This window comes from Peromyscus californicus, unplaced genomic scaffold, assembly GCF_007827085.1.
Source record: "Peromyscus californicus insignis strain IS unplaced genomic scaffold, ASM782708v3 Scaffold_6__1_contigs__length_162567912, whole genome shotgun sequence".
Lineage (NCBI taxonomy): Eukaryota > Metazoa > Chordata > Mammalia > Rodentia > Cricetidae > Peromyscus > Peromyscus californicus.
In genome coordinates, this window is record NW_026294584.1 from 139,710,900 (window position 1) to 139,738,707 (window position 27,808).

The following is a 27,808-nucleotide window of genomic DNA, read 5'->3' on the forward strand; positions in this document are numbered from 1 at the left end:
CGATTCTTCTACTTAATGCTACAATATGCTTATGAGCCCACGGGGCACTGTGCTCCTAGATATATACAATTGAAGTTCGGTTCAGGTTGGGTTTTGTGAGTACTGGGGTATGTGCAGAGTTATACAGGTCAAAGCAAGAGAGTAAATGTAATCTAGGGCCACAGGAACAGCTCCTGAGGAAGAGGTGCTCAAGCCAAGCCTCACATGGAGTTGGTTGGGCCTGAGAGTAAGGACAACTTAGAAATGAGAAGCACAAGAAACTTCTGAGGTGGGACGGTGGCTGGATGATGAAGCTCTGAGGCAGGAAGTTGGTGATGCAGTTGGACACCAATGAACAGGCTAGAGTATGGGGAGGAGGAGGAAGCATGGTACCTTAGACTAGGGCTCCTTAGACTTTCTTCACCAGTGATTCATTTTTACCTAAGAAATTTGATGTGACCTCAGATACATGGGTATATGAAATAAATGTATAAATCAAATATTTGCTGATACAGACCATCAATTTATTTTAAAACAGTTTGTTGGCATATCTGTCTGTCTGCCTGCCTATCTATCTATCTATCTATCTATCTATCTACCTACCTATCTATCTATCTATCTATCTATCTATCTATCTATCTATCTCTCCATCCATCCATCTAGTTTTATCATTCATTAAAGACAAAAGTGAGTTTGCATACTAATGAGATGGATGTGTTCATTTTTACATAAAGAATTAAATCTCAGCTGAGTATTTGATACCAAAGAGTGTAGAACATCTTCAATATTTTCAGAGTTGGTCAATATTTTGGTTTTATAATCATTGATGCCGAGAACACTACTTCATATAAATATGTGGTATAAAATAGCAGAAGTATATTTAAGAGCACTTTAGAAATTACTGAAAATTGTTTTGATCCCAAATCAAAATTCATTTAATCGTTTGTAAATGAAGCTCAACTCAGAAGTTTTTAAAATTATACATACTAACACAGTACAGTCCAAAGATGTACTAATTTAATTCTTTATAGGCTGAGAGAAATATTAAAATTCTTTGTTTTCCCATGATGAAAGCATTCTGTTTATATAAGAACAGAAAATTGTGTATATATATATATATATATATATATATATATATATATATATATATATATATATATATAAACACTATGTCCCTGAAACCAAACCAATGAAACCAGACCAACCAAACAATTAACCAACCACTAAAACAAACAGACACGAGTCTCCAGTTCCAGTGAGGTGACCTGGCACCTGTTGGCACGCTGTGCTATAGTGACACATGACACACGGTACAGAGTGCACATGTTGTGTGCTTGGAACCAAGGCCCTGGTGAACTTTGTGGTGCATCTTAGGTGAATATTGCCAGAAACATCTCAGACTTATTACCTGCTTGATTTTGAATTAATTTTTGTCTGTTGTGTGTTCAGAAACCTTTTACTATCACATACAATTTTTACAATTCCCACATTCAGTCCAGCCACCCCCACATTCAGTCACACCACACCATGTGGGGTCCACAACCCAGTGTGAAAAGTTGGGTTGTCCTTGCCTGCTTTGTGAAGCCAGCTCTTTGCTGTGTAGTTAGTTGTGGGTATCTTTGGGGAACTAATTAACAAAGAGACTGATAACCTTTTGTTGAGAAGATCCATAGCCTCAGGTCTACTTACACAATCTCTTCCCTCTGTTGACAACCACATTCTATATTACAGTGCATTTGACATAAACTTTAATGCTAGTTGTCTGGTTAGGTTTGGGAGTCCCTCCAGATAAAACGTTTAGTTATAAAATCTCTTCTAGGGATGGGTAAGATGGCGAATGTCTTATACTTTAGGTCAAATTTCATGTATCTGAAAGTAGTGTGTTCTGACCCTGTTCTCAAATTCGGCTGATACTTTCTGTCTTGAGTTTGTGAATTCCTTTATGGCACAAGGGATATTTTTAAAATCCTGTAGGTAATTTTTAAATTTCAAGGCCTAACAGAAACAGGATTACTGATTCACGATTTTAATCTAACAGAAACCAGTTTTTCCCAGTGGGGATGCGCTGTTTTGTGTAATGCTGAGCGAAGGCTGGAGGAATATAAAGAAAGAGCTGGCTACTGTCCCGACAGCTAGGAAGCCGGCTTGCTATCTAAGTGGAGCCTGGTAAAGGCTTATGTTCATGGAACATTCTCCAACAAGACACACTAGAAGGGACTTTATCTCAAATCCCCCAAGTTCTGGACTGTTTTTAACTCTTCCTTTTTTGGAGAAACTGAGGCTTGCTTGGTTAAGTGAATTATCGGCTCAAGTTCCAGCAGCTGTAAAATCCAGGTTCAAATCTTTGTCTGTTGGAATCAGAAGCTCCAAGTTCCTCCTGTTCTTCCACTCTGCCTCCAAAGAACTCAAGTCCCCAAACAGAGCAGAACAGACAGCACCTGAGACTAGAACACAAAGAACAAGAAACCACCTTTCGTTTGTTTTGTTTTTTAGCTTAATGCATGTTAACCTCCAATTTTAGATCCCTGTGTTAGTGAGACAGAGCTTGGCTTATGTTTTTCATCAGAAGATGCGCCGAGGCACACCAGTTAGCGCTTCGCATCAGCTCGCATCAGCCAGGGCGCTCTTCTTTTTACAGGAAGGTAACAACATTTTGGGACATGAAAGGAACATGGCGACTGGCTGTACACACTTCACACCATAAAACCACATCCCAGCTTTGACTTTCATTTCAAGCAAGTTCTATTTGCAGAAAACAAAAAAGCAGAATACTTTGCTGCAGAAAATTAGCATCCCCATTGAGAAACAGTCTTGCCTCAGTTGGCGTAAAGCTGGGGCTGCAGCGGGCAGAGTCTCTAAAATCATAATGCCCACACAAGGTAGAATTTTGTCTTTCCTGTAAAGATGCAGGGGGCAGCCCTAGACCCAGAGTCTCTCTTAATTTTTTTTTTTTTTTTTTTTTGATGTTACTGGCCTGGACTTTGACCTCAAGGTCTGAGTTAAGCCTGTATCCAGGCAACAGATACAGGGAGGGAAGAAGATGAAGAGTCGAAGGTACCTATTGTTGTCTTTGAAGAAGGCTGCTGGAAGCTGCTATGTAACACATTCATCATGTTGGCCAGCAATTACCAAAATTCTGGGAACGCCTTACTGCAAAGGACATATAGTTTTGATCCTAGAGGACCATCTGCTCGGTGAAAAATGAAGAAAATGAGAATGACTGTCTGGGGATAGCTAACAGTCTGCCACCACTGCTGTGGAATTTGGCCTTTGCTCCCCCAACCCTTTCTTAAACTTTGAACATCTGTACCCACTTAGTGGACATTTGGCACGAACCCAAGACACAATGTCTCAATAAAGTTAAAAAGACATTTGTCTCAATTCAGAAATAAAGACAAAGCATAGGATATTAGAATTAATGATGTCTTGACTTCATCTAAGTGTGAGGGATGATGCTGCTTGTCACCTTTCATCGACAACATCTTTTCTGGGGCCACAATAGAGAGCTGAGGCTACAGAGGGCCACCTCACAGATGGTTCCTTTTCTTACGTTTGAATTTCACCAAGCAAAAGCTCAAGTTACCCTTAGGAATAGCCGCAAGTGATCGATGACCCTGTCTTGTCATCCTGGATATCCCAAGCAAAGGCGGAAGTGGAGAGCTGGGAGATTGCTTACCAAAGGACACTCCTATAGCTGTGTCTGAACTGTGCTACACGTGGGAGCAGGGAGGTGGAGTGTCCATCAGAGGGCTGCCGCTAGATTCTGTAGGTGCCTTCTGATTTGATTGTGTAGTGACTGACAGATGGTTTCAGCCAATAACAATGCATGTTTCTCTCCACTGAATGGAGAAAAACCATCAGTGAGAGCAAACACTTCTTGGTTTTGAAAAATTGTTTTTATCCTATTTCATTGTTCTTCATAATGTTGAGCAAATCATTTGAATCTTCCTCGCTTGGTTTCCACAACTATAAAATAAAGATAATCATCACCCCTGCCTTTTTGACTTATTTCTCATTCTACCTTACAAATGATGAGCTTTCATCCCTGAAGTTATGTTCTGGAAGTCTAAATTACTGAAGGTGTGTGTGTGTGCGCGTGTGTGCGTGTGTGTGTGTGTGTGTGTGTGTGTGTGTGTGTGTGTGTGTGTGTGTGTGTGGTGTTAGAGTCATCATTAAGAATAATAAATGTTCTTCTTTGCATCATGAGAGCTCTAGAATATTTGTCTTCATTTCAGGGATGTGCGAATACTTTCATAGTCAGAGGAAAGCAGTTCCTTCCACATGGCTGTTTGTCTCCCTGGCACACTGGAAAGGCACAGTCAGAGCTATGAGTTCATGACTTCCACTGTTACCTTTAATCCTAAACCAAGATCATAGAGCACGGTTCTCTGTAAATGAACCTGGGGACTGAATTCCAAAAGGAACACCTGAATATGTTGACTGCACACAGAGTCCCTGTCTTCTCAGTATGACCCCATGTACCTTGCTTCACAAAGCACATGGTCAATGGTATATTGACCACAAGTATATGGTATTTGGTCAATAAAACCCTCCTCTCTTCTAGTGCCTGGGCGTCCAGGAATGAATGGAAGCTGTCCCCATCCAGCATTGCTAGAGAGAAGTGCTAGAACCTGAGTCCTAATCTACCTCAATGGCTTTATCCCACCACAAATGGTACACTAGCTACCTCATGTGCTGCTTCTTACCATGGTACAAAGTTTCTATGTAATTCCAATAGTCATTTGAAGAAGAAATTCACAACCAACATGTTTACTTTCTCTCTGCATGCAGTATATGTCACTGTTTTTTTTTTTTTTTTTTTTTTTTTAAAAATTGTATTTTAAAGGTCTTTTAGAGGTATCAGGAATAGTAGGATCTTTGCCAGATTTTACTGCTCAGCTTTGGTCCTCTTTCATTCTTTGGTGACGAAAATAATTAGTATCCCAAAGAATGTATGTTTTGTGTTTTATTCGAAGATGAGGGTGAATCTCTTCTGCAAATGGACAAGTATTTGTTTCAGATGTGATGAGGGAGACCAAGTAGACTGCTGACTTAGCCTGGTTCTTCAGTGTTCATCCCTGCATCTCCGTCCCGTTGAGTGACACCCATGTGCAGTGTGATTGCTTGTCCTGGGATGCCGGTTCACTGCTGACTTAGCCTGGGTTTTTAGTGTTCAGCCCTGCATCTCCGTTCTGTTAAGTGACATCCACGTGCACTGTGATTGCTTGTCCTGGGATTCCGGTTCACGTTGTGTTCACACCAGATCATGGTCAGGGTTGATGTTTTGATATAATTTTGAGTGGGATATTGCATTGCTGTCTATGTCACTTGCTCTTAGGCTTGTGTGGTCACTTTTGTGATTAGGGCCAGCCACTCAGCACCGTAGTAGAACAGAAGCACAGATCTTATCCATGAACAATAAAACCTGTGGCTGGAGATAGACTGAAGTCGGTTCCTTGAATGCCAGAACAGTTGGTTCACTGACCAACTTTTACTGCATTAGTGCAATTTCCGTGGACATCATCATTGTATAATTTTCAAATCTGTATGTGAAATTATTTTATTTCCCCCATGAAGCCACCAGTCTCCATGGACCACACTTTGGGAACACAGACACTTTGGAATTAGAGCATGTCTGGAACAGAATGGATAAGTTGGGTATGGGTATGTGAAATTGGCTCCTAAGGACATTTAAAGGGGACAAAAGTCCCAAACTGGAGGAACTGAAGCCTGGGCTTCTAGAGCTGGGAACTAAGCATTTTAGCTGTGTTCTTACAAGTGTTTCTATTTCTTTTCCCTTTGTATCTTGCAGAGCAAAAGCCAGGGATCTGTCTTTGTCCGGATCCACGCCCCATGGCAGGTGCTGGCCAGGGAAGCAGAATTCTTGAAGATCAAAGTCCCCACCAAGAAAGTATGCACTTGTTTCTCCTGGATTCTGGGCCTCCTGAGGGCTGGTGTATGTGGATGATTTGGGAGCTGGGCCAGGTGGATGTGGCTTTCCTGGGGTTGAAGTCAAACTTGTCTCCCCAGGGATCCTAAGTATGTGGCCATGAGGTGGGTGGGACAGAGAAGAACTGCTGTCCCTCTGTCTGTCTGTCAGACTTCCACATGGGCTGTGCTGTCTGGGAAGCCATGCATCCCATCCTCATTTTTTTCCTGTTGTACCTTCTTTTCTGTTGCTCCTGAAGGTCCAGAACCATCAGACATTTCTCTGTGGTGAACCTGGCAATGGGCTCAGGCAGCAAGCCGTGCAAAGCCACGGGTGTGGACGGAAAACAGCACCAAAGATGCTGTGGGCATACTACTGTGGTCACAATGGTGGCTTTTGCTCTTTCGTAAGTTAGGAGGTTCTGCAACATGTGAGCAGATTGAAATCATGTGAGAAATGTTTTCACGAGCTCTGTGCCAGTGTCTCACCTGGAGATTTCCATTTGCTCGGTTGGTATGGAATGAGGCTCTGGAACCAGGGCCGTGGAAAAATCATCCCCAGGAGGTTGTGCTGTGCGGGCTGGGTGCCTTACAGTTTAGATGGCGTGGGAGGTAGTTTTCAATTACAACAGTGTATGTACAATTTAAAAATCTCTCCAGTGAATTCTCAACTTCTCCTTGTGTCTCCTTGTACAACAAAATTCAGCAAAACAACTCCCAAGGGAAGAGAATTATTTGTTCCCAAACTTCCCATTCTTTTTTCATAGGCCTTTTAGGGAAAGGAGTGGGAGTGGGCTTTGAGCATCTTTGGCATGCTGGGGTAGATGGTGGCTGTGTTACCCATGGGTGGTGATCTATGGATAAGAGCTCTCTCTTTGTCTCTGCTTCTGCCCCATACGGTGTTGTTTCACAGATGGTGACTTACCTTTGCAGAGATCCTGATTCTCATTCTAACAACCATTTCTACCTCTCTGTCAGGAGCAGAACTCCTCCTGCATCTGCTGCCTCTTGGAACTGCTGTCCCTGCCTGTCCGTCTCACCCTCACTGTTGACAGCATGCTTAGAGCTAGGAACACCGACTTACATTGTTAGCTGTGCTAACGACACAATAGCTGTGCACAACCTTTGCTGACAACAGGTCTACTGCCTGTCAAAAACCACATATCAAGTGACATCATGTGTCTGAGCCAGCAGGAATTCCACCAACACTATAGATTTTGTTACGATTTACTAAGCTGGAGTAACAAATGTCCGTCAAATAATAAATAAACACAGGCATGAGGACCACCTGCAAGTTTTTTTGATAAAACACAAATTTGGAGGAGTCACATGTTCAAAATAGCCACACTATTTTATTATTTATTTACTTTTTGTTTATACACTTATTTGGGACACCGAGAGTCTCTCTCTGTAGTCCAGGCTGGTCTCAAACTCGCACACCTCCTGTCTCAGCTACCCAAGTGCTAAGACTGTAGTTGTGTACCACCAAGCCCAGCTTCTTACACTGATATTGACTCCATCCTGCTGTGTTCTTGATCCCCGGGTTTAGTCTGCTTGTTTATAATACCACAGCTGTAAATCCATGTGCCATCTCTGTTCAGGGATGCCGCTCTTCCCAGCTGATGTATGCCTGGTCTCTTAGCAATATCACCCATGTCTCAGTCTTGGGGAGAAGCTTTTAGTCCTTTCTGGTAGGACCCTGACTTTCCCAACCCCCTTCTCCTCTCTTTCCCTTTCTCAATATGTTCTTGTCCCTTTTCTTTGCTTCATTTGAATAACTGATGCTGTCTTCACCCCATTCTACTGGGGTCAGGCCCTCTATTTTCATCACTGCTGTCTGGTCTTTGGGAAGAAGGTGAGCAGGTCTCTGCTCTCCATGACCGACTGGTAGCAGAGTCTGTTGTGGCAATCCTCGTAGCAGAGAACTTAGGGGTGTTGGAGACCTGTATGCCATTCCCTACATCCCCAGCACAGCGCCTGGCTTTCTTCTTGGCTCTCCTCCCAGCCTTCCTTCTCTCTCATTCTCTCAGTCTACCATCCACCTTGCCCTCTCTTTCTCTGTTCTTTGCACAGTCAACCACTCCTCCACACCGCTTGTTTTTCTGCCACCTCTGATTCCTCGTGCCCAGGCTGCCTGCCTCCAGCTCACCTGGCTTCCTAACCCTTGTTTCTGCTTTGTCCTTTCCCAGCTTTGCAGCACAGCTCTGCGTCAGTGACGCGCCTGTCTCCTGAGCTGCAGCTCCCAAACACCAGCCATTTGGAACTCAACATGTGTCACACAGATAGGGCTTGAGTTTGTCAATGAATTGACCTGGTCGAGCCATGTTACAAAGCTTCTGTCTTTGGGGGTCCCTTCCCTTTTCATTTTGACAGCTCCAGGGGTTAGACATTATGCTAGACAAGTCCCAAGAACAGGCATGGAGCCTGGGCTCTCTACTCATTTACTGTGTGATGTGAGCATGGGGCTTCTTTTTCAGAGCCTCAGTTTCCCTGTCTGTGATCCAGGCATAATATCATCCATTTTAATTTCTTAGCAGGTGATTTTAAGAACAGGGCTCTTAATGGTTGGTGTGGAAATATAAGAGTTTGTTGTTGAGTCCGTTTCTTGAACTATTTTTCCAAGTGTTCTCAATTCCTGGTACCTTAGTCAGCTTCCTTCCTGACCTGACAGGCAGCCAGTGCTGATCCAGCTCCTGCTGTATGGAGCCTTCGGAAAGCCTTGCGGCCACAGAGCAGCCCAGGCCCTGGGGAGCTGAGAACAGGGCCCAGGGCAACAGGAAGTATGCACAGACCCAGACAGAAGGCAGCCATTGGAGCCTGAGTCTGTTGTAGGCCATCTGCAGAGCACGGCTCCGCCTGGAAAGTAGGGGGTTGGGGGTCTGAATGGGGCTATGACTACTCCTTTAGGCTATGTGGAGACTAGAAAACACTTTCTCCCAGCAGTTCTGGGTCTCAGACTCCACACAGGTGGAAGATTCTGGCATCCTTCTGTGTGCTCAGCCACATGGCCCCTGCTGTTCTCCATATTCATAGCATCTGGGGGGGGGGCTTGTAGTTGGCCTCACAGGGGGTCGTATAAGCAGACAAGGAGGCTATAACTTGTGCTGGGTAGGATACATGTGTTTGCAAAAATTAATCAGAGACTCTGATCCCAAGGCTGGGGGTAGATTAAGCCTAGTTCCTGCAGTAAGGGAGGGCTGTGGATTAGAGAACACGAGACATGGCGGTCTGGGGAGGGCCAGCATCACTCCTTTGAAAAATGGATTTGGAAAGTGACTAAAATGAGAATAAGCCACATTTGCAGAGAACCACATCCTGTAGGCGGTGGGAATGATGAGGAAGAGTAAGGCGTGGTATAGAACCAGTTGAGCACCTTCCGGGTCGGTGATGGCTTGGATCATAACCCAGTAGGGTCCAGAGAGACCAGAAAGATGTGGAGGAAATCATGAAGTCGAGATCTCAAACTTGCACAGATCCATTGTAATGTGTCCAGGGACTCAGAGTCCTGAGCACAGATATTAACTGGGAGGCGGAATCTTGGAAGGAAACATTTGTTCTCCAAAAACAACAACAGAAGGGCCTGCATTTTGTGAGGGACACTCAACAGGCATACACAGGAGGGGGTAGGAAGGCTGGCCTTTGGTCCTGAACAGTCTAGGGAGATTTGAGATGGGTCACTTTGGAGGCAGGTGCTATAGCTCTTCTGTTTATTATGAAGATGGTCCTTCTAGATCAGGGTCAGCATCTATGCTCATCAACTCCACTTGCTTGTGTACGTGAGTGAATACTCCCTTACTCTGCCCTGACATTCACATTCCCTAAGCCTCCAGCAGAGACAAAGCTCCCCCCCACCCGTGTGTGTGTGTGTGTGTGTGTGTGTGTGTGTGTGTGTGTGTGTGTGTGTGTGTGTGTGATAAGTGAGGCTTTTAGAAGGAATGTTCTTGTGCACAAAATCATATTAATACAGTCCAAGAGGAGACAGAGCTGGGATGGGTGGCTATCCCTTTTGTCTGATCCATCAGCCTTTAGCGGCCATTGCTAGTAGACTGGTATTATAGGGGTCTCATTCGTTACCCCCAGGAGCCCATAGAGACATCAGATTAAGTGTCCTTTGCATATAAGTAGATACTGTTTGAGCAGGTCAGACCTTTTTTTAGCACAGCAGGGTTAGAGATCTACACACCTCCCAAACACGAGTCACATGGTAGTGGAGGACTGGTACAGGGAGCGGCAAGTGTGTGGACGTGTCTGGCACAATGCAACCTGTCTCTCACCGTAACTGCCATCACTGCGGTTGTGGCTGCGGCATGTTTCACAGTCACACGTGCCAGGCTACACAGCTGGCACTGGGTCGGGTTGTTCCTCTCTGCTCCTTCTCTTTCCTCCCCATTCACAGCCAGCATCTGCAGCCCTGGGGGCCACGGGCCCAGTCCGTTCACTCACCAAGGCAGCCAGCGGCCTAGATGCGGAGTCTGCAGAGAGGCAAGAACAGATGGCCCTTAGACTGTGGACTGGGGAGGGGGATTCTGTTTCCTAGGGAGCAGGGTGTCAGCAACACTACGGTTAAATGTGTGGGGTCTGCTGTACCTTGATTGGGGAAGCTTATGGGAAGATGGGCTCAGCAGGGTGAGCTGGGGGAACCCATTCCGTGGGGAAGCAGTCACATGACAGGTGTGACAAGGGAAGGCCTGAGTTCTCCTCTGGGCTCTGCCTTAGGTCTATTCATCTTCTTCTTAAAATGAATCTGAGTTAGAGACTAACAAAGAAAAGAATGCAAATGGATCATTTTACAAAACGATGCAGTCAGGGGCAAGTAGGGAGATGCAGGAGAAATAAAGATGATAGAAATTGAAAATAAAGGGGACAGATACGAGTGAGACAGAATTTCATGCTGCACTTCCTAGTAGGCAGAGCAACAGGGTCTGTGGTTCATGGCAGCTGCAGGAGTAAACTGATGTGTTGGGGTGGGAAGGAAAACTTTTTTCTTGTACCAAAGTATAATTTTCTTTAAAGGACCTGAACAACATATAAAAGATTAGGTTTTCAGTCACAAGTTCACATATGAGGCTGGAATAACCTTTTTTTTTTTTTTAAGGACTTTTATACATTAAAAAATTTAAAATTATGTGTGTGTGTGTGTGTGTGCGCGCGCGCGCGCATGTGAGTGCAGTGTTTGTGGAGGCCAGAAGAGGGCGTCAGACCCCCTGGTGCTGGAGTTGCAGGTGATTGTGAGTTATCCAACATGGATGCTGGGAACTGAACTTGGGTTCTCCAGAAGAGCATCAAGCACTCTTAACTGCTGAACCATCTCTCTATAGCTATTGGAATAATCTTTTCTTTTAAAAAAAATACAATGCTTTTATTACTTCTTTGAGAACTTTATACAATGTATGTCTATATCATTGTTGTATTGCTGTGAAGCGATACTGTGACCAAGGCAACTCTTATAAAGGAAAGCGCTTAATTGAGGGCTTGCTTACAGTTTCAGAGGCTTTGTCTATCATCATCATTGCAGAATGCACTGGAGCAGTAGCTTTGAGCTTTACAAACAATCCACAGACAGCAGGCAGGCAGGCAGACAGTCAGACAGACAGACACACAACATACACAGCTTGGAATGGGCTTGTAAAGCCTCAAATCCCACCCCCAATGACACACTTCCTTCGATAAGGCCACACCTACTCCAACAAGGCCACACCTCCTAATCCTTCTAATCCTTTCAAACAGTTCCACTCTCTGGTGACCAAGCTTTCAAACAGATGGGCCTCTGGGGGCCATTCTCATTCAAACCACCTCAATGTATTTTGATCACACACACCCTCCTCCCTCCTACCCTGACTTCTCCCAGATTCACTCCTATTTCTCTGCTTCCTCAACTTTGCGTCCCCCCCCCTTTTTAAATATCCTATCCAGCCTAATTTGTGCCTTTCATATACCTATACATTGGAGCATGATTAGCTTCCTGGGAGCCACATCCTTAAAGAAAACTGACTTTTCCTCCCCTCAAAGCCATCAGCCATCCATAGCTCCTCAGTCAGGGGTGAAGCCTTGTCAATGCTTGTCCCCCTCCCCCCATACTAGAATGTTGACTGGCTTGACCATGTGCAGGCAACCACAGCTGCTGTGAGTTCATGGGAACAGTGGTTCTTTCAGACACTGTTCCACTCCAGCCCTTCCTGACCTTTGGCTCTTATAATCATTTCCCCCTCTCTGCCACGCTCCCTGAGCCTTGTGCATATGGGGGTGTACATGGGTGATGTAGATATCCCTAGGATGATATTTATGGGGTCACTTATTATACTGATTATTGATAAAAAAAAAATTGGAGGATTTAATGTTAAAATGTAGCTCAGGGAGGGCTGTACTGCAAACTAATTTATGCAGATTTTCTGACATGATAATGACTCAAAGATAAAGGTAAGGCAGTCAGAGATTCAATGGACCCCAATAGAGCCCATGTTTTGAAGTATTCATCTTTACAAATAGCATTTATTAAAGTATGATCCCTCCCCCCTTTCCCTAACAGAGATCACATAAATACCACCAACACTTCATGATAAGTGTGAGAAAACCAAACTAAGCTGACATAATTCCAATTAAAAAACAAAGAAACCTGACATTTTAATTATCTTGAGAAGCCCCTTAGGAGGAAAGTATTGATTCCATTAAGCTTTGTAGAGTTCTGGAAATTGTTCTTAGGTACTTGCCACTGCATTTCTAGGATTCTAGTTTGGTTAGCTGACTTCTCAAAGTGTTCGGGGATATATCCACCCCCACTCCCAACTCATGGTCTGTGTCCAGCCTCAGAGACTGCTCATCTGGCAACACAGAACCTTTTGCTTCTCAGTTATTCAGATATGAGTGTTAGCTGGGGCTCTCAGGTAAACAGGGGGGAGAGAGAGAGAGAGAGAGAGAGAGAGAGAGAGAGAGAGAGAGAGAGAGAAGAAGGGGGCACACTCTAAGGCAATTATGAAGTTATGAAGGCTGTGGAGCTCCAAGATCGGCAGTCAGTGAGTTGGGTCCCCTGGAGTCAGTTGTGTATCTCAAGCCTGAAAATCAGGAGAACACATGGTATAAATACCAACCTGATGCTGGTATTGTAAAGACCACAAAGATTGATGTTCAGTCCAATTCTAAAGGCAGAAGAAAATGATTGATACCCTAGCTTAAAGCACTCAGTCAGGAGGAACTCCTCCTTCTTTGTGGGAGGGGCTTCCTTTCTGGTCTGTTCAGACCACATTAGGTAGGACAACTTGCTATATATACTCAGTCTACTGAGTCAAATTCCCATCTCATCCCCGAAGGCTCCTCAAGTATACATCCACAATACTGTTTGACTAAATATCAGAACATCCATACACCAGTCCAGTTGGCACATGGAATAAACCATCCCAAGACCTGTATTTTAAATCCCTTAGGGTTTTAGATCTCTTTAATGGAACAAATACTGGGATAGAAAAGGTGTGCCCGAGTCCTGGCTTTGGACTATGTGAATGTGGTGTATTTGGAAAATGGGTCTTTGTGAGTGTTGTTAACCCAAGATCTCAGGATAAGGTCATTCTGGATCTAGTGTGAGCCCCAAATCCAGTGTGCTTAGGAGAGACGGGCACAAGGGGATGTGGCATAGAGGTCCTTAAGGGAGAGGGCTACATGGAGGAGGCAGAGACCAAGTGATGCCATCCCAGCCAGGGAACACTTGGGGACATAGGAAGCTGGAAGGGGTCTGGAAAATCTTTCTCTGAGTTCCTTTACAGTGGGCACAGCCCCCGACACCTTCATTTCAGACTTGTGGCCTTTGGAACTATAGGAGAACACTATCAATTATTTCAAGTCACTTGGCTTGTGGCAATCTGTGATGGCAGTCCTTTGAAGTGAACACACCCTTCTGGAAGGAAGCAGGAAGCAAATGGCTCGGTACAGGGGCCTCTGCTTACCAAGAATGTACTTGGCATCCTCTGAGCCTTCTCCACCGCCTGCCTTTGAGTCTGGAATGGACGGCTCTTTGTCTATGGATCTTCCTGTTTGTATTTGGCATGTCTGTGGCCACTTCTCCATATTCTGGTGCTGTTAGATGGGTCAGGAGGTTCTGACAGGGATAGCAGAAAGGACCCGGTGTGGGTACCATCAGGAGGAGATGCTCATTTAACTTAACATTTGTTTTCCATTCTTAATTATATTCCCAAAGACAACCACCAGGTTGATAAAAGTAAAAGCCTTTGTCTTGGCAAGAGGCATTTCCACATAAAGACATTTGTGTGTTTTAAAGCCCAGTCAACTCTTCTAATGGCTGCACTTGGCTTTGAGTAGAAATGTTCCTGAGTCCGCTCTGAACAATATTGATCATGGTGAATTATGTAAAATCATGACTTATAGTCACAGGTACAGACTCATGGACAAATGATTGAATCAACTAAATTTTAAATATAAAAATTTCCCATGTCACCTTGGGCCACCTGATTAAAGCCTATGTGTATTACTTTGCATTACTTCACAACATGAGTTAAGTAAATACTCACTTTAGCCCCATTTTATAGATGAGGAAACTGGGTTCTCAGTGAGGTTAATAAACTTATTCAAGCTCTCGAAGCTTGGAGGAGAGACCCAGGGACTTAAAACCATGTCTGTGTAACTCCAAAGCCATTCTCGTATTCTCTCACTTTACTGGAACCCCCCCTCAAAAAAAAACACAAATGAACCAACCAACAAACAAAAAAACAAAACAAAAAAACCACCCCCAAAACCTGCCATTGGATCAGACTGTGTTGTGTAGTCTGGAAGTGCACTTTTCAAGGTTTATTGTGTAGAACAATATTCTTGGGTTTTACAATGAAACATGTCTATGATCTAACATACTCCAGAAGCATTCATTGTTGTACCTTATCTGGTTTATTTTGGGTGTTCTTGTGGGCTCCCAGCAGTGGGAGTGGGGGTGTCTCTCACTCTTTTGCCTGCTCTTGGGACCTTTTCCCTCCTACTGGGTTGCTTGCACCCAGCTTTGATATGAGGGTTTGTCCCTAGTCTTATTGCAGCTTGTGAAGCTGTGTTGGTTGACATCCCTGGGTGGCCTGCTTTTTTGGTGGGAGAGAACAGAGGAAGAGTGGATCTAGGGGAGAGGGGAGGTGGGAAGGTGGGGAGGTGGGAAGGAACTGGGAGGAAGGGAGGGAGGGGAAACTGTGGTTGGGATGTAATGTATGAGAGAAGAGTAACCTTCTTTTAAAAGGCTTGTAGAGACCTTACAGGGAGGAAAATGGTTCCACTGTGTTCCACATTCTTTGCTGTGGAAGACCTGCTAACACCCCAAAGCACTGTTGTATAGAGTCCTTGAGGAGAGATTCATCCAAGATGCCGTGGTCCTGGGTGCAAAAGACACAGGTTACAATTCTTCCACAGCTGAGGATCAGTTTTGTGAGTGAAGTCCCCTTTCACCTGTAAAGAAAAGAGGACAGATCCTGAATTCTGTTTTGCTTTAAAAAACTGTGTCCTGTGTGTAAAGCAGATGCTGATTTGTGAGTCTGTCTATCCATCCATCCATCCATCCATCCATCCATCCATCCATCCACCCACCCACCCACCCATCCATCCATCCATCCATCCATCCATCCATCCATCCATCCATCCATCCATCCATCCATCCTTCTATCCATCCATCTATCTATCTATCTATCTATCTATCTATCTATCTATCTATCTATCTATCTATCTATCTATCTATCTATCTACATTCCTACCTACCTATCCATTTATGCAGATTTTTGCTTTTGTTGCTTAGTGGAGGGGCCTGAAGAGAGATTCTCTTTGGGTTGCTCACATTCTACTGGGTCCAGTTATCCGACACATGTCTCTACGCTCTCTCTCTGAGGTGAGTTGTAGTGAGTTGTCCCACTCAGTCAAGCGGCCTGTCCCACACTCAGAGCTGCTTGATCCCTAGCTCTGATGGCATCTCTGGTCCTCCTTCGAGTTCCCCTGCCCAGCTGGACTGCTCTTTCCCAACCAGGCCTCTCTGTAGGGCCTACATGAGCTCCTCAATGCTGATTTTTCTAGAACACAGAGTGACTTCCCTCTTCTTCTATGGGACAGACCTTCCAAAAAGCACTTGTTTCACATCTTAGAATAGCTTTAATGTGTGGATTTAACAAGACAACTCCACGTAGTTAAAAGGAAGTTTATTTTGGGGTAACTTACAGCCAGTAAAGGGGTTGATTACAGGATCTGGGAGAGGTGAGGTGCAGTCCAGCGGGGTTCTCTTGAGAATTCTGACTCGGTCTGCCAACCAGCATCCAGGATCACAAGGAACCCCCGAGGCTGGCACATCTGGATCTCTGATCTTAAGGGCTCCTGTCCCGGCCATGCCCCAGGGGCAGGTCCTAGGTAGATGTGGCAGTTACCGGCTGCCTCACTGGGGTGGTGCTTCAAGGTCAAAGCTGGAACAGCTACCCACTACATGGCTTCCTACTCCTCCTTGAAAACTACAACTCAGCTCATCCTATGGACCCCAATCTCAGCCCCACCTGCCTCCTCCTTTATTTATTCAGCCTGCACCCATCTCTCCTTTCTTGGATTCTTAGTCACTATACACTCATTGTTTACCTTACCCATTTTTTTTTCTCCAGATGCTTTGAGGAGTTAAGCTTGGGTTTCACCTGTACCCTAAATCTCTGGGATGAGGAACTCACATTTCTTACGCATTTTTTTCCTGAAAATAATTGTGTGCCATTGAAGTAATAGTTGCTCAATAATGCTCTAGATTGATTGAACTACTGTTGCCACATGGCTCTTACTCCTTCAGCCCCACAACTTCTTTTCAGTCATGATCCTTAGGAGCGTCTCTCTTACATACAGGTATCTCAGTTCAGAGCTGTCAAGCAAAACTCAGCTGTAGAAACCACCCCTTTCCATGACAATTAGTTCCTTCATCAAGTGGTGATCTGTTCACTCATTGGGATTATTGTGACACTTGAGTAAATCCAGAAAGTAAAAGTTGGGAGATCTGGGAGGAGTGGTCCACATCTATAATCACATTGCTTGAGAAGATGTCTTAGGGTATCTACTACTGTGATGAAACACCATACCAAAAGCAAGTTGGGGAGGAAAGGGCTCATTTGGTTTACACTTCCACATTGTAGTCCATCACTGAAGGCAGTCAGGACAGGAACTCAAACAGGGCAGGAACCTGCAGGCAGGAGCTGATGGGGTGCTACTTACTGGCTCTTTCCTCATGGTTTGCTCAGCCTGCTTTCTTATGGAACCCAGGACCACCAGCCCAGTGATGGCATCACCCATTACAGACTGGGCCCTCCCCCATCAATCACTAATTAAGAAAATGCCCTGCAGGCTTGCCTGTTGTCTGATCTCAAAGAGGCATTTTCTCAGTTTGCTTCCCCCATTTCTGACGACTCTAGCTTGTGTCAAGTTGACATAAAACTAGTCAGTACAGAAAGAAGGGCAGGCAAGGGAATCATGGGTTTCGTGTCAGTCTGGGCTTCATAGTGAGATCTCAAAAAATCAAAACCTAAAATATATATAAAATGTCAGGAGAAACTCCATGCTTTTTGCTGCAGTTAGCAACATGTAAATCCTCGGTTGTGGGGAGAGGAGTCACTGCCTAGTCTTTGGAATGCATCTCTGGACAGACTCTGTTCTCATCATCAATGATTTCTAAGTGAACTGTGGCTGTTTATATAGGGATGGCTGGAGGTGGGCCTGTTCTCTTGTTGTCATATCCCATTCTGGAACATTTGTTTTTAATATAGGCACGCTGCCGAGGGAGGGTTTAGATTTTCGTACCTCTATGTTTTGGTGCATGCTCTTCGATTACTATTTAAATGGCCAGAAAGAAGGCAGAATGCTTTGACTTCCATTTTGTTGACTGCCATGCTTCTCTGATTCAACATCAGAAGGGGGTGGGTGGATCACGGTGGCACCTTCCTGCTGTGGCTCTGGGGGAGAAGCTGAGATGGGACATGGCCATGTAACGGCAATGCAGAAGACACAGGTCTGTGAGCAGAGGAGCCTGACCCAAGACCTGAAGACAGTGAAGTTAAAAACACAGAGATAAGCCAGGGGCGGTGGCTTGTGCCTGTAACTCTCACACACAGGATGCTGAGGCTGCACTGTTTTGAGTTCCAAGCCAGTTCAAGCCAATAGTGAGTTCCATGCCAAGCTGGGCATAGAGTGAGACTGCTTTAAATCAGACATGAAGATTTTTTAAGATACAAGTGTGGTGGTATTGTATTCCCCAAAATATTGTGCACCCTAATAAATTTATCTGGGGTCAGAGAACAGACAGCCACTAGATACAGAGGCTAGAAAATGGTGGCACTCACACCTTTAATCCTAGCATTTCAGAGACAGAAATCCCTCTGGATCTCTGTGAGTTCAAGGCCACATTGGAAACAGCCAGGCATGGTGACACATGCCTTTAATCCCAGAAAGCGAGCCTTTAATCCCAGGGAGTGATGGTAGAAAGGAAAGATATATAAGACGTGAAGACCAGAAACAAGAAGCATTTGGCCTGGTTAAGCATTTGGCCTGGTTAAGCATTTGGCCTGGTTAAACATTCAGGCTTTTGAGCAGCAGTTCAGCTGAGACCCATTCTGGATGAGGACTCAGAAGTCTCCAGTCTGAGGAAACAAGACCAGCTGAGGATCCGGCGAGGTGAGGTAGCTGTGGCTGGTTCTGTTTCTCTGATCATTCAGTGTTCACCTCAATACTTGGCCTCAGGTTTGATTTTACTAATAAGATTCTTTAAGATTCCTGCTACATACAAGTTTAGACTTTGCTATATTTAACACTCACAATGAAAAATAATTAAATTAAATGTCATGGTTTTATTTATTAAAGCCTTCAAGTCATATCTGTATGAGTTGGGTAGATGGGGGCTGGCCAGGACCTGGGCAAGAGGCTAGCAGGGCTAAGAGTGGAAAGTGTGGGCAGGCTGGCCATCAGATCCACAGGAGGGCAGCTTTGAGAGAGATGGACTGTTGGCAATAATGTCAGCACAAAGGGAGTAGATCAGGACACATGGTCCAGTACAGGATGTAAGAACAGGAGACTCAGGGACGCCATGCTGCCTTTTTAAGTCACCTTTCTTGTCACTGTGACCAAACACCTGACAAGAAATGGCTGATGCGAGGGAAGGGGTATTGGGGCTTGTGGTTTGAGAGGGAATTGGCCACTGTGGTGGCGAAGGTCTAGCAGAGTTCATGTGGGCAGGAGTGTGTGGTTAGGACTCCTCACACTCAGGCAGATCAGGAAATGGAGAGCAGGGAGAGCTGGTGCTCGGTCGGATTTCTCCTTTTTTATTTATCCCAGAATCCTCGGCCTTGGCAAGCCTCTGTCCACATTCAGGGTGGATCTGCCCTCTTTGGTTAGGTTTCCCTGGAAACACCATCTCAGACACCCAGCGGCGTCTCTTTGGTGATTCTGAGTCCAGTCAGGTTGACAAGGAAGACCAATCATCACAGCATGTCCGTGGATATATGGAAAGGAGCAGGCATGGAGGAGATGCAGAGAAAGGAGAGACCACCAACTTCCTGAACTTGGGGCTCATACACGGAACTCCTGTCCAATACGAGCCTTTTCAGCGACAAACTGTCTCCTAGTGGCTCCTAAAACTGACTGTTGTTTTTGAGAGTTTGAAGGCTATTGGTGCACAATTGGAGGCTTAGAACAGGCTGTGATGGGCATACTTGCACCGTGGAAATCAACAACAGCACCCTCACCCCTGCATCCTGTTCCCTGGAGACCCTTATCCATTTATCAGTCCTCCACGGCTATGAACCCGAGTACAAAATCACAGTGTGACCTTCTGTTCCATTCATCCCCTGACTGGGAGGCAAGGAGAAACCTGAAAGACATGCTTCTTGCCCCAGGCATGAAGTGGCTTCTGGTTAGAGAAGGGGCAAGGACATCCATGTCCATACCAGGGATTCTGAACAGGTTCTGCCCTGTTTGGTGTAGAAATTAATTTCCCACTACAACATTCTTGTTCACTCTGCTCTGATCCATCCTCCATCCATCTATTCACCCTCCATCCTTCATCATCTACCCATGTGATGAAAATGTCTGAAAATCACTATGTCCCAGATGTGCTGCTAATGCAGTAGTGGCTACAGCTGTCCTCTGGCCCTGGCGACTTTTATGTGGTGAGAATTCAGCATTTTATGGCTAGTTGTAAATTGAGAGACACTCACAGAAAAACAAGAGGGGTGTATAATGAGCGCCAACGGGAAGGAACTCATTTGGATGATGGTGGGTGAGTATTTGAGCTCAGATCTGAAGGCTGGGCAGGAGCTGGTAAGTTGGGAGGGCAAATGAGAACATTTCCAGAGAGGGAAAGATCCCGGGGTCCCAAGGTCAAAAAGTCCCCTTGCGAGAGGAGCTGAGAGGAGCCGGTGTGGGTTCTACACAGACTGTGAGTGGGGAGGATACGACAGAAGAAGGAGCTGGGAGAGGCACAGCTCTTAAGGGGCCTTGTCAGCCATGTAATTTAAAAAGCTTGGATTTTATCCCAAAATTTAAAAGTCAGCAAACATTCATTCATGTGTAGAGGACATGCTGACAACAGAAATAAAAACCATAAACGAATACAGAATTGGACAACAGAAAAAGAACATTTTTTTTTTTTTTTTTGTCAGTATATTACGGTCTCCAGGCAGCATTGCTGCTGACAGGAAACTCAACCTGTAGGCACAGGTAGAGTGGTGAGGGCCAGCTCAGCCTCCGGTTGTGGCCACCAAGACCTCCCTTCCAGCTCTAGGTTTACAGCTGAGCTGCGGCTCTGGGTGTTGCTTTCATTTTGGTGAGGGAATGGCTTAACACTCGCGTGCGTGGACAAATGTGCTTATGGGCAGTGAGTGAGGACAGATGTTCAGCAGCCTAGAACTCTTCAGCCCTGGTTGTTCCTCACATGCCTCAGTGCCTTTCCAGCACCACTTGGGGGTGAAAACAGAGGGGGCAGGTTCTGGGCATCTTTGTTCAGCCTCTTCCTCTTCACTGCGGATGCGTAGCCTTCCATCCTGGTCCACCTCGTGCCTGCATCCGCACGCCATCTTGCTTATCTCACTTCTCGGCCTGGCTCAGCTTTTGGGAATTGGAGCAGAGGGTGTGAGGTAGTTTTCAGACATGCTCTGACTGCTGAGAGAAGAAAGACCCCAGAAAGAGTGACAGTTGAACCTCAGTGATCCGACAACTGATGGGACAGCAGAGGAAACACAAACTAACAAGCAGAGAGACAGATAAATTGACTTGACTTCTTTTGACATGGTGCGCCAGGTGGGGCACACTGCCCAACTTTATGCTTGGCCTGTATTCTTGCTGGCTGACCTGTCCTGCCATTTACAGGGAGAGCTCCTCACAGGTCACTGCAGAGAAACCTGACCTAGGGGCTCACTGGGCTATAACATTTATATCTTATGTTATAAATTTTTCTAGTTTATTTTTTGTGGGTCCTTGGTGTACGTTCATTAAGTTTGTGATGCTATGTCAGTTTTCTCATCTGTAAAGTGGGGACAATGACTTGTATGTTGTCTAAGACAGACATCACTAGAACCTTGGCTCCCTGTATCTCAGGAAAGCACGTGATTTTAATGCAGAGAGGAAACAAATCAGCCCTGGGACCACACTGCTGTGCCTGTCTGGGGGGTGGGGAGATGGAGAGAGACAAGGAGGAAAGGAAGAAGACAAAAGGAATCTCAGTGAACCCCTTAGACTGTGACAGTGGGGCAAAGCAAGCTTTTATGAGAACCACATTGGATCCCAGGAATAAAAAAATAAGAGCAACATACTTTAACGATTATTTATGATTTTAAACACATGAAAGGCACAACGTGTACCCAGGGAGGCGCATCGTGTACCCAGGGAGGCATAATGGGGAACAGCTGGCTAGCATGTGTCTTGCCATTTCTTAGGATGTTCATAATTCTCTGATGTCCAAGAATAACAGTAATAACGATGCCACCACTGATTATTATCGATAACAGGGAGCACTGAGTGTCTTTCTGGGAAGGTGAAAGGAGAACCTAGGCTGCTGGGCTCAAAGGGGTGTCCTAGCTTGCTTCCTCCTCTGGGGCAGACCATGGAGCTTTGCCAAGGTTCAAAGGCCGCCCGGGTCAAGGGAAGAGTCCTAGATAGGGGGGCATCTGGGAGACTTGGGTTTTAGGCCCAGTTTTACATCTGACTGGCAATTCCTTGCCCCTCTGAGCCTTAGCTTTCTCATCTATGAGGGGGAGGTCCTGCTCCTCGCTGGTAGGGCATGCAGTGTCTTCGTGGGCTCTGACGAGAAGCTGCCGGGTGGTGCATGTGCTGGGCGCGCCTGAGCATTCTGTAAGGGGCGGGCGGGGTTCATGTCAGAGCTGTTGGCATCCCTGCGTATTCCCAGCACTCGATGCCATCAGCTAGCAATCCCAGGATCTCCCGGAGAAGCAGAAGGTGCTTGTGCCATGAGTATGCTTCTTTCCTTAAGTGTTTCAAGTCGGAGTGATGGCGAGACTTAGAGAATACTTTCCAAACTGTTTAACCTAGTTCCTGCCCCCTCTTATGACTTGTTAAATGGGTCTTCAGGAACTCTCAGTCCAAGCCTAATTATCCACAACTACTGAGTAAACCAATGTTTGCCCAGTGCCCCAAGAACTGCAGTGTGGGAAATATCTTGCTGGTGGAAATAGGTGCCATTCTCAGTCCTTCCAGATGGCTCTTTTCCTAACAGGGAGTCGGTTTTTCACACCTACGCAGCTCAATGCTCAAGGGCTACCTTCAGTAGACCTCTGTGGTTCTCTGAGCTGGGGCCCTTATCAGATAGTGGATGGATTCTTGCCTTGATCTTGCTAGGTTTACACTCCTGCTCCTGTAACTCAGGAGATCTTGGGATTGACTAGCTTCCCCTGACTTCTCAAGGCAGGGACCTGAGGCAACCCCATGACCTACCTGTCTGTTTCTCTGTTGCCTGACATCCACTGTCTGGAAAACCATTTTATCTCTCATTTGTCTGGGTATTTAGGTTTTCCCGGAACTGATCTCTGTTACTCTTTCATGGTGGGAAATGGCCGAGTCTCATTGAGTGTGTGAGCATGGTGTGTGTGTGTGTGTGTGTGTGTGTGTGTGTGTGTGTGTGTGCGCGCGCGCGCGCCTGTGGTGTGTCTTGCTTAAAGTTACACAGGAAGTTAGTGTCAGCAAGGGACAGGACCCAGATCATCCTGTCAATAAAAGTTATGCTCCTACTGTGTACTACTAGGCTCACAGTGAGATGTCTCTTCTCTATAGAATTCTATGATCTGTTTCAGAGAACACAAATAAACCAAAAACTGGAGACAGACAAGTGGCTGAGAAAAGTAGTCTGGAAGGGAGTGGGCAGGAAGGTTTTCCAGGAAAGATGATCCTTGAACCTTGGTGCCCTCTTGGAAATTATGGTTTGGTCACTAATCAAATGATCACTTAGATAGATGTAAAATTACGACTGTACTAAGTGTTTTTGAGGGGAGGATCTGGACTCCAGGAAACACCATGAAGGTAAGATTTGATCTTCTCTAGAGAGCCAGGGAAAGTGTTGCTCAGGAAACAACAGCTGGGTAAGACCTCATGAATGAATAGAGTTGGTGGAGTGGGGGGCGGGGAGCTGAGGTTTGTGGGAGACTCAGTATGCAGGAAGAACTGCATGGAGGCCATCAGTGGGCACTGGGCACAAGAGCTTGTGAGATCAGGCGACTATGGGGTCTTCTACAGGGTTCATCCCAGGAGCTGTTAAGAATTTTTGTCTTTATCTTACGAGCAACAGGAGAACACTGAAATGCTTTTAACAGGGAAGCCACATGAACCCATGTTGCTTCGGAAGCTTTACTGTGACTCTGGAATGGAAGCAGATGAGGGCAGCATTGTCAGATGAAGTCCCGGATGCTAGCATGTCAATCGTTTTCTCATTTTCCATAAGACAAAATGCCCACGACTTAATAAAGCCATAAAGAGAACTTCACGTGGTTATACAGGTTTAAATTCGAGATCCCACTGTCTCATAAAGCCAAGCCTCTAATGAGGGTTACACATCGTGATAGGAGTGCCATCAGAACGAATGTTCTTACACCTCAGTCTGGAGGAGAGGAGGGGAAAGGGAAGGGGAGCGATCACACATACAAGAATAGGTGGGAGTCCCTGTTTCAAAGTCATGCCCCCAATTACCGAAGAACCCCACTAGGTCCTCCTCTTTTAAAAAAATTTGCCCTTCTCTCATATATTACATCTCAACCACAGTTTCCCCTCCACCCACTCCTCCCAGTTCCCTCTGCCTCTTCTCTTCCACAGATCCACTCCTCCCATTTCCCTTCAGAAAAGAGCAGGCCTCCAAGGGATATCAACTGAACATGGCATAACAAGTTACAATAAGACTCGGCACAGACCTTCATCTTAAAGATGCTCATCATCTCCCAATAGCTCCACACCAGGGACCAAGAGTTTATATTCAGGCCTTTAGAAAACACTTAAAATCCAAGCTCTAGCAAGTTCATGTAACTCCCCTTCAGCACAACTTGAAGTTTTCTACTTCTCTGTTTGCCTGGAATGTCTGTCTTATCAGTTCAGGTTGGACTCACTGGATGCTCTGTGTTCGTAGATGTGTGATCAAGACAAGATAAAGCCCATATAGAAAAGAAAAGAAATGTTGTAAATAATGATGGAGGAGGGGGACGAGAGTTTTCCAAGCCAGTAACTAATCTAAAACCACTCTATTTTTTCCAAGCAGTTTTTTTAATTTATTTTCAGTTAAACAACATTAACACAGTTCTACTATTTAAAAAAATCACAGGAAAATATTAACTAAAGGTAAATGTTTCTTTTCACTTTTGATTCAGTCTTACCCTCTTCTCGTTATTTATGACAAAATGAACAAGCAGGTCACTCTCCTGCTGAATCCAGCTGAAGTGCACCCCCACCCCAGGGACACACTTCTCAGACTCCTCAGCTGAAGGTGCTGGCGCCTTTCTTGAAGTTTCAAATCCCTCTGCACACCTCTGGTTGCCTTTATCTTAGACCGCCTCGTGAGTATCTTTTTGCTCAGCAGCTTGAGAATAGCTCGGCAGAGAAGAAAACAGACTTTTAAGTCAGAGTGTCTGGATGCTGGCTCTAGTTCTGTTCATCCATGGCAGTGAAAAATCAACCCAGTTTTCATAGCTCAATACTAGTCAAAACTTAGTAGGCAAGAGTGACTTTGTGGTCAGTAAATGAGCAGAGGTGGGAACAGGACCACATGGCTTCACTTGGTGGCAGCTGGCGTCTCTTGGTGGCTTGAGGTTCAAGGGGCTTTGTTTCCATATCTGTTGCTTGCAGGGAAATTAGAAGGGAGTCCAGTTAAGTGCTCTTCCTTGTCCTTCTCCGGGGACTCCTCGGGATGTTTTAAGACACGAAAGGATTAGGGTTGGAAGCTGCTGATCTTCTAGTATGGAGCTGACTGGTGTCCCCTCTGTCATATTTTGCTGGTCAAGTGGCTACAAAACCCAGCCAGATTTGGGGAAGGAGCAGGAACCAATGTTGAAAAGAGAATTACCTGTGAGAACCTGTGTCCATAATTAACACATTACAACTTTTCTGGAATTATGACATCTGTGCTTCAATCACTGCATTTACAAACCTGAAAGTCAAAAGACTCATGGGCACTGGGGAGATAGCTTAGAGGTTAAGAGCACTGTCTGCTCTTCCAAAGGACCCAGGTTCAATCCCCAGTACCATATTTACAATCTTCAGCCGCAGGAGCTCTTATGCCTTCTTCTGGCCTCAGTGGGCACCAGATACCCACATGGTACACAGACATGCATGCAGGCAAAACACCCGTAAAATAAAAATAAATGAACATTAAAATAAAATTAAAAGTTGTAATGTAGGCATAAGCAGTTTCTGCAACATAAAAAAATCCACTATATGAACTATAACTGTTAATGATCATCATCATGATAGTATGTCTATGTTTTTCTTAGGATAGATCTCATTGAACGTTTACTATTCGGGGGGCTGGGAAGGTGGCTCAGTTGGTAAAGTGCTTGCCACGAAAGCACAAGGACCTGAGTTCAATCCCCGGCATCTGTGTAGAAAGGTGGACGTGGTGACCTGCATTTGTAATCTCGGTGCAGAGGAGGCAGCGCCAGGAGGCTCCCTGAGCTCTCTGGCCAACCACCATGGCATTGCCAGCATCAACTTCTAGATCCTTCACAATTAATATCTAGCTGGGCTGTGTGGGAATCACAGCCAACTGTTGTCAAGCACCTGCTGTTTAATATACACTATTTTTTAATGTGTTTTCTTCATTAAAAGTAAGGTATGCTTCCATTTAAATTTTGTGCGAGTATCAGTCCCTATAAAAATTTATTAATTAAATTGAAGCTATGCAAGTAAGCAAAGATAACAACAAAACTGAAGTCCTTTTAAACAAAATTTCTGCTTCAATTTTTTTCAGGTTATTTTTATGTTTTTATTATTTTACTTGAAATTATTTTTTAAAGCTTTCTTTGTATTTATTCTTTGTGTCTTTCACATCATGCATCTCCATCCCATTCATTTCTCATCCCTTCATATCCGTCCTCTGCACTTGCAACCCCTCCGCCTCAAATAAAACAATATTTAAGAGGAAAAGAAAAAAGAAAAGGAAAAAAAAACAAAAAGGAAAAATCTCATCATAGAAGCTGCAGTGTGACACAGTGAGTCACACAGTGTACCCCTTTGTCCGTATATCTTTACTGGCAAGTGTTCACTGCAGAGTCATTGGTCTGGTTCGAGGCCTCTGGTTTCTGCTACCCTATGAATGCTGGGCTCTCATTGGGACTCCTCTTGGATATCCTGTTGTTGCCCTGGGTCTTGGGAGATCCTGCAGCTTTGGGTCTGCAGGACTGGCCCCTTTACATGTTCCTGTGAGTGATAGATGGGATGGATGTTTGGGTGGGTCAACACATAAGCCTGGTTCTGGGCCTGGGTTGTTGCAGGGTTGGTCAGCCTGCTAGCACTCCCCCGACCTCATAACCAGGGTGAACTCCAGCATTGCCCTTGCAGCTGTGAGGCAGGGTAGTTCTCCTGTGTCCACACCCTTGGGGCAGCACTACCGCACCTGAACCATCAGGACCAGCTCCACTGTGTTGTTCAGGCGTGGCCGAGGGGCCACTGTCTGGAGTGCTGCAGCCGATGAGGGGCAGGGCCAGCTCCCCCATCTGTCACAGGTGGCGAGGGGCATCTCACCCATGCCCATGTCACTATATGGCAGATGAGAGGCAGGGCCAGATCCCCCACACTCATGTTCTTGGGCCGGTTCACCCTTATTCCTGTCATTAGGGTCAGCTCTGCTGTGCTGTCCCGGCGAGATGCAGTGCCCATTTTCCCGAGAGCTGCAGCTGGTAAGCGGGAGGGTCAGCTACCTCACCAGGTGGAGGTGGTGGGCTGAGGAGGGAGGGCATCTTTCCCTCAATCCCACCACAGCACCACAGACGAGGGAGGAAGTTCCAGCTATGCTGTTTCATGCCCTTAGGGCCGGCTCTCCCAGGCCTCTGTCGAAAGAGCCAACTAACTCTACTGTGCTGCCCAGGTGAGAAGCAGGGCCTGTTCTCCTGAGCGCTGCAGCTGGTGAGGGGTTGGGTCAGGTCCCCATCTTCTGTAAGTGCTGAGGGGTGAGGGGAGGAGGGCATCTTTCCCTCAGTCATGCCATCACATGGCTCATGAGAGGGGTGTATCTTCCTTTCCCATTCTCATGCCCTCAGGGCCAGCTTGCCCATGCCCCTGCGAACAGGGTCAGCTCTGTTGTGCTGCTCAGGTGAGGTGTAGGACCCTCTCTCCTGAGTGCTTCAGCGGGTGAGGGGCAGGACCAGTTCTTCCTAGTGTTACAGCCCAGTGAGGGACAGGACTAACTCTGCACAGCCCTATCCTCTGGGCCTTCGTGGTA

The 27,808-nt window shown here is 45.7% G+C and overlaps 1 protein-coding gene across 2 annotated transcripts in view; it reads left to right on the plus strand.

Moving 5' to 3' along the window:
- Nucleotides 1–27,808, plus strand: part of Ano2 (anoctamin 2) — a 347,394-nt gene that overhangs the window by 74,238 nt on the left and 245,348 nt on the right. For both annotated transcript variants that reach the window (XM_052721782.1, XM_052721784.1), the window contains one exon: nucleotides 5,792–5,890. In XM_052721782.1, coding sequence (XP_052577742.1) covers nucleotides 5,792–5,890 — 99 coding nt within the window. The remainder of the gene's footprint in view (nucleotides 1–5,791; nucleotides 5,891–27,808) is intronic.